This window comes from Salvelinus sp. IW2-2015, unplaced genomic scaffold (assembly GCF_002910315.2).
Source record: "Salvelinus sp. IW2-2015 unplaced genomic scaffold, ASM291031v2 Un_scaffold2980, whole genome shotgun sequence".
Classification (NCBI taxonomy): Eukaryota; Metazoa; Chordata; class Actinopteri; order Salmoniformes; family Salmonidae; genus Salvelinus; species Salvelinus sp. IW2-2015.
The window spans coordinates 125,119-132,829 of record NW_019944275.1 but is presented as its reverse complement, the minus strand read 5'-3'; the positions used below and the strand labels follow the sequence as shown (position 1 = coordinate 132,829).

The window sequence follows — 7,711 nt, the reverse complement described above, 5'->3', positions numbered from 1 at the left end:
AAAAAAAAAAAAAAAAAAAAAAAAAAAAAAAAAAAACAAAAAAAAAAAAAAAAAAAAAATAAAAAAAAAAAAAAAAAAAAAAAAAAAAAAAAAAAAAAACAAAAAAAAAAAAAAAAAAAAAAAAAAAAAAAAAAAAAAAAAAAAAAAAAAAAAAAAAAAAAAAAAAAAAAAAAAAAAAAAAAAAAAAAAAAAAAAAAAAAAAAAAAAAAAAAAAAAAAAAAAAAAACAAAAAAAAAAAAAAAAAAAAAAAAAAAAAAAAAAAAAAAAAAAAAAAAAAAAAAAAAAAAAAAAAAAAAAAAAAAAAAAAAAAAAAAAAAAAAAAAAAAAAAAAAAAAAAAAAAAAAAAAAAAAAAAAAAAAAAAAAAAAAAAAAAAAAAAAAAAAAAAAAAAAAAAAAAAAAAAAAAAAAAAAAAAAAAAAAAAAAAAAAAAAAAAAAAAAAAAAAAAAAAAAAAAAAAAAAAAAAAAAAAAAAAAAAAAAAAAAAAAAAAAAAAAAAAAAAAAAAAAAAAAAAAAAAAAAAAAAAAAAAAAAAAAAAAAAAAAAAAAAAAAAAAAAAAAAAAAAAAAAAAAAAAAAAAAAAAAAAAAAAAAAAAAAAAAAAAAAAAAAAAAAAAAAAAAAAAAAAAAAAAAAAAAAAAAAAAAAAAAAAAAAAAAAAAAAAAAAAAAAAAAAAAAAAAAAAAAAAAAAAAAAAAAAAAAAAAAAAAAAAAAAAAAAAAAAAAAAAAAAAAAAAAAAAAAAAAAAAAAAAAAAAAAAAAAAAAAAAAAAAAAAAAAAAAAAAAAAAAAAAAAAAAAAAAAAAAAAAAAAAAAAAAAAAAAAAAAAAAAAAAAAAAAAAAAAAAAAAAAAAAAAAAAAAAAAAAAAAAAAAAAAAAAAAAAAAAAAAAAAAAAAAAAAAAAAAAAAAAAAAAAAAAAAAAAAAAAAAAAAAAAAAAAAAAAAAAAAAAAAAAAAAAAAAAAAAAAAAAAAAAAAAAAAAAAAAAAAAAAAAAAAAAAAAAAAAAAAAAAAAAAAAAAAAAAAAAAAAAAAAAAAAAAAAAAAAAAAAAAAAAAAAAAAAAAAAAAAAAAAAAAAAAAAAAAAAAAAAAAAAAAAAAAAAAAAAAAAAAAAAAAAAAAAAAAAAAAAAAAAAAAAAAAAAAAAAAAAAAAAAAAAAAAAAAAAAAAAAAAAAAAAAAAAAAAAAAAAAAAAAAAAAAAAAAAAAAAAAAAAAAAAAAAAAAAAAAAAAAAAAAAAAAAAAAAAAAAAAAAAAAAAAAAAAAAAAAAAAAAAAAAAAAAAAAAAAAAAAAAAAAAAAAAAAAAAAAAAAAAAAAAAAAAAAAAAAAAAAAAAAAAAAAAAAAAAAAAAAAAAAAAAAAAAAAAAAAAAAAAAAAAAAAAAAAAAAAAAAAAAAAAAAAAAAAAAAAAAAAAAAAAAAAAAAAAAAAAAAAAAAAAAAAAAAAAAAAAAAAAAAAAAAAAAAAAAAAAAAAAAAAAAAAAAAAAAAAAAAAAAAAAAAAAAAAAAAAAAAAAAAAAAAAAAAAAAAAAAAAAAAAAAAAAAAAAAAAAAAAAAAAAAAAAAAAAAAAAAAAAAACATTGGGTTGTTATATTACTTGAAATGCTTAAGGTTCTCTACTCAGACAATTAATCCACAGATAAAATGGTAAATTCGTTTCTCGTAACCTCTCCTTCCTTCAGGCTTCTTTGGATTTTATTTTTGTGGTTGGCAACCAACTTTACAGCATTACTACAACCGACTGGAATGGGGCATAAGTTCATCTTTCAATCACCCATGTGGGTATATAGTCCTAAAAACTTATGAGGCGAGGGAGAGCCGGAGTTGCACGCAGATAGAACCAATTTCTATTTTAGCGTACGGCCACGCAGACACTCGAGCAGTGTGGGTGCAATGATTGAATAACATGTATGTGTAACTTTATTTTGCGGTGTGGTCAGCATGTTATAGTCAGTTAAGAACAAATTCTTATTTTCAATGACGGCCTAGAACAGTGGGTTAACTCAGGGCAGAACGACAGATTTTTACCTTGTCAGCTCCGGGATTCGATCTTGCAACCTTTCGGTTACTAGTCCAACGCTCTAACCACTAGGCTACCTGCCGCCCCATATGCAGTTTAAAAAAAAACTGCTCTTCATTTTGTAAGCATTACATGACCAAGTAGCCCGACGGTTGTGGATTCACAGACCTCCACGGACAAGGAGGTGATATCCATTATAACAAAAGCACTGCATGAATCTCTTATTTTGGTACGAGACAAAATTGGCTTTTATAAACATTTCATGAAATTCTACATCACTGGAGACGATCAGAGTCTTTAGTTAATACCACAACAGAGCAGAACAACACCTGAGCGGACGCTGCTGCACCGGAGACGTTTTGATTTCTATACAGGCTGTTAAAGAAAAGGATAGTTTGGAACAGTGATAAAGTTGTCTATCAACTGTAAATATTCAGCACAASTGAACTAGTCACCACGGAAGTATGGCCGGTATGCATTTGTAAACTGTTTTCATGTGGGAAACTATCATTTTCAAATATATTCTATTTTATTCCATGATATTGTTACAAGATAGATGTGTGTATGATTAGGGCATGGGAGTATAAATTAAATTAACAGACTAGGCGTGCATAGCTCACCGCATGATCCTCAAACCAAAGACCAGGCAAACTCATGTTTCTAAACATGAATTCCAAGGCACTGTAGAATGATTGCATAGCCTAATAAGGCATCTTTTGTTTCATAATTTAATTCTAAGTAATAATACAAAAATMATTTATTTATTTAGAGTTAGTATGTTAATAATTTGTTGCGGCGCTCCCTCGCATTTTTCAAATTGAGAACATGGGGCTGCATGGTCAAATTCATTCTGATAGGCCTAAATATAATTGATTTAGAATGACCACAAATCCCATAAACYATAGAATGACAAACTAAATCAATATGTAGTCTGTAGCAGCCTATAGGTAGGTAGCCTAAATGGTGGTATTCCTGTATTGTTTTTCTCTCTGGCGGTGGCACGAAGGATGAACTGTAGGCGTGTGTGTAGAGGCCCGTCYGTCGGAGGCGTGACCACTTTGAGCCAAATCCGACGTAACAAGACCATACAGAAAACTCCACCAGGGTTTGTTAAAACGMCTCTCCTCAAAAACAGTCTAATCAAATCAAATGTTATTTGTAACATACACATGTTTAGCAGATGTTAATGCGAGTGTAGCGAAATGCTTGTGCTTCTAGTTCCGACCATGCAGTAATATCTAACAAGTAATCTAACAATTTCACAACAACTACCTTATACACACAAGTGTAAAGGAATGAATATGTACATAAAAATATATGGATGAGCGATGGCCGAACGGCATAGGCAAGATGCAGTAGATGGTATAGAGTACAGTATATACATATGAGATGAGTAATGTASGGTATGTAAACATTATTTAAAGTGGCTAGTGATACATTTATTACATCCAATTTTTAATTATTAAAGTGGCTAGAGATTTGAGTCAGTATGTTGGCAGCAGCTACTTAATGTTAGTGATGGTTGTTTAACAGTCTGATGGCCTTGAGATAGAAGCTGTTAAGGTGTTCCAGTCTCTCGGTCCCCGGACAGCATTTGATGCACCTGTTACTGACCTCGCCTTCTGGATGATAGCGGGGTGAACAGGCAGTGGCTCAGGTGGTTGATGTCCTTGATGATCTTTTTGGCCTTCCTGTGACATCTGGTGGTGTAGGTGTCATAGAGGGCAGGTAGTTTGCCCCCGGTGATGCGTTATGCAGACCTCACTACCTTCTGGAGAGCCTTACGGTATGGGCGGAGCATGTGCCGTACCAGGCGTTGATACAGCCTGACAGGATGCTCTTGATTGTGCATCTGTAAAAGTTTGAGTGTTTTTGGTGACAAGCCGAATTTCTTCAGCCTCCTGAGGTTGAAGAGGCGTTACTGCGCCTTCTTCACAACGCTGTCTGTGTGGGTGGACCATTTCAGTTTGTCCGTGATGTGTACGCCGAGGAACTTAAAGCTTTCCACCTTCTCCACACTGTCCGTCGATGTGGATAGGGGGCTGCTCCCTCTGCTGTTTCCTGAAGTCCACGATCATCTCCTTTGTTTTGTTGACATTTGAGTGGGAGGTCTTGTACAATGCACTTGAACTCAACCTACTGAGTGCTTAGCTTACATAAACGTACCACCTCTATTGCGTATGCAGACAAACTGATCCACCGCATGGACCTTTACCACGACACCAACGAGAGCTAGGATCCACATTCACAGCGTGTCCGCCACGATGGTCATAAAACTTGCGGAACCCATTGCCAGTGGAACCCAGAACGATACGGGGACCACTGCTGTCCTTCAGCACCAAGATTCAAAGGCGCTAAAATAACTCCTCAAGATGTAGGCTACAACTAATAGTCCTTCTCATCACTTATTACAAATAGAAGATTATCACATCTCACAATGGTGCTCGTTTAGTAACGTCAGATCAAAGTTAAATCAATGTCTCGCAAGATCGCAATGTGTAATTTGATTTTACATAGCAGATCTGGATATAATGGCATATAAGCTACTTTACCAGGCCTATAATGTTACACCAGAAACACCTGTCATTTCTTATTTGTAGCTGAATAGTCATATTTCTTACCAAGACTCAACAGCGTGCACGCCGCAGGCAGCGCTTTGATACAAAATAAGCCTACAAGAAATGCTAATAGTTTAACACGATCTGCTTTCATTTGGTCACAAAACAGTTATTCAAGATCTAAATTCCCATGAAACTGATTGAGGTCAAATGATTGACAGGCAGTCTGAACATTCACCAGTAAAACGTGAAGAATTACCATTCACGATTGACAGTGACAATGGCCTACTTTGAAATGAGGTATGCCTAACTTGGTGTTTGAGGGTATTAAACATTTGACATTTTCTTGAGACAAGATGTGTGGGCATATAGGCAGTTTTTAATCAAACTATTATATCAATCTGACTATCCACAATAATCGCATTATTGTGTGTAACCGTACTAGTTGATACATAATCAATAAGGCTGCAGCAATTGGAATTTCCTAAGGATGTAATGCCTAATTCCAATGGGATTGGCTATTATGATAATATTGTTTTATATGTATTTTAACATCTGGAATGCTAACAGCACAGTTAGACTATAGATTGCTCTGGGTAGAGGCATCTGATAAATGGCTAAAATGTAAATACACCAATGACTAGACAGTTGCATGCAGTCACATTTACTCCAATCTCCTGTTGCTAACATCTTCTAGGATGAGTGTYTGTATATAAGTTACATGTCCTTACCTTACTCTCTAAGATCTGTCAGAGCCTGTGGACGTGTACAGTGATTGGATAGACGCTTGTGAAGCAGCCAATCAGTAGCCCAGGCTCACCGGGGCGGAAGACCTCACGTTGGAACAGGAAGCTGATTTAGCGGTGGCTCTCGTCTGTTTCTCACCAATCACTGCCAGTCTTCAGCCCAAGATAATGATCCCGTTCCAGGCTGACTACATTGCAGACGTTGCATTGCATCAACCAATAGTTGCGTGCCACGTCATCAACTGCAGTTGGGCATCATATTGCTATGTCATGTGGTTAGCTGATATGTGAACCAACTATCCAGACGTTGTGAGATCTGGCAGATGCCTGCAAATGTAGTCAGCCTGGTYAGCAACCTCTGACCTTTACCTCACATCTCCCACACTAGTGACCTGGCGTCCACCGAGACTGTCRGGCYTAGCCATAGTTCAGTCCAGAGCCCTGTATAGGTTACGCCTCAAATGGCACCCCATTCCCTATGTAGGGCACTACTTTTGACCAGCTCCCGTAGGGCTCGGGTGGGAAATAGTGCACAATGTAGGGAATAGGGTTCCGTTTGGGATGTGACCTTAGAGGTATATATGACTCTGGTTAAGTCAACCTATTCCCCTACTCACCATTTTAATTAATACAGACTTCATTTTACAAGCGGTCAGTTGTCATGGCTCCTAGTTTACTGGTAGGATTATACAGTTAGTAGCTGCTCTTGGGTTAGTTTGTACTCTCCCCTGTGTCCAGTTCTTCTAGAGATACACAACACCACAGTGMACAGCAACACCACAGTGTTGGGTCATTCCATTGGGGTGTATTRGGTGTAACTCTGAGTGTGTTTTATGCGGAGTAACTCTTCATGCAAACTAGTGGGGTGTTCCAGAAAGCAGGATTGTTAAGTTAGCCAGCTAACTTTGATATGCAGTTAAATATATCCTTATTTTATATTTAGAAAGTTAAACTTGAATATGGGTTGTTGTTGGTTGTCAAGTCAATTATACCATGATGATTTTTTTGGGGGACTGTTAGCTGGCTAAGTCATTGATCCTGCTTTCTGGAACAGTCTAAACTCAAGTGGTTTATGAAATATTTTCTATGAATATCCCAGGTCCTTTTTCTCAATGTGAAAATGGTTACGGTATCTCCCTGAAGACATGTTGCACCATTCCTTTGTRAGAGAAATGTACTAAAAGGGAGAGGTAGGATGGTACAACAGTAGGTCCAAATTACTATTATTGATTTGATTATTTTAGTTTTTCAAATGATAAGAAAATTGGCAAGATGTTGCAATTGGTTGCCCTTTGTAATATTGTGATGATTTTTATTTTCAATGTGACAAATTAAAAAGTGTTGTATTTTGACACCCACAATGAATGTGTCTGTGTCGATGGTCTGAAAGTTAACCAGCTAAACTCTAAAGTATATAGAGCATGTTTCTACTGGAGAGACATGCCGTTTCATTTCCTGATAGTAGGCTAGCTAGAGAAACCGCCTAACTGTACAGTTTACCACTAAAACTTCAACATCTTCCTCGTCAACTCCGATGTGAGCACCGTGTGTGTGCGCCAATGCAGTTGTGATTGTGTGTGTACCCATGGCTCTCAGCTGTGGATATTGACAATGAGTTATGATCACGATGATGAGTGGTTATCAGTTTGTTCTATCCCTCCATCCTTATCTCAATCTCCTCTCATTCAGCATGTGAGGTCAAGTGTCACTCTAGTCTCTGTTGTCAAGGCTGCCAATAACCCACACAACGGCACCATGGCAACCGTTTCCAAGGTAACAAGTTTTTGTTTCTAGACACCTGGAGCTGTGCTCACCACAATCTGCAATTTTTGTAACTTTTACACATGCACCATCAACAAGTTGCATAATGTATGTAATTGCTGCATTTCAACACAATGCAAATGAGTAAGGAATGCTTACAGGGCATAGAAACAGTTGATGGTGTTATGTATAGTAGCTTTGTGCTAAAATATTTTTGGGGAGTTTGACAGCTCTAGGGATTGATCACTTACATCTCGTGGTATTGACTCAGAGTTGCAGAATTAGGATGAAAAGTCTACCATTTTGGCTTATAGCTGTCTGGCTCCAAATAATGTGGCCATGGCTTTGTTTCATCTGTTGGGAAGAATTACAACAAGTACTGCATGCTGTGTCTAGAGATTGCAGAACAAGCTCTGGGAATGTTCTTAACCACTGCCAAAATGTGGTGGTTTTTCGTGCGCTTTTCAGCTGCCGTGGCATCACCCAGGTGGGAGCTACAAGTTTGGCAATGGAGGAGCGGGTCCTATAGAGGAACTGGCCATCAGAGACACAGATGTGGTGCACTGATGAAGCGCTCCGGGCCTGTTTGCTTCTCTCTGGCTGTACCATCGATGCCCCGTCTGCTGAAGCTACACT

The 7,711-nt window shown here is 33.3% G+C and overlaps 1 protein-coding gene across 1 annotated transcript in view; it reads left to right on the top strand.

The window, feature by feature from the left end:
• Nucleotides 1-6,675, top strand: part of LOC112075101 (transcription elongation factor 1 homolog) — a 15,247-nt gene extending 8,572 nt beyond the window's left edge. Inside the window, exon 2 of the mRNA XM_070440763.1 lies at nucleotides 5,311-6,675. Coding sequence (XP_070296864.1) covers nucleotides 5,311-5,377 — 67 coding nt within the window. The 3' untranslated portion in view covers nucleotides 5,378-6,675. The remainder of the gene's footprint in view (nucleotides 1-5,310) is intronic.
• Nucleotides 6,676-7,711: the final 1,036 nt, after the last annotated feature.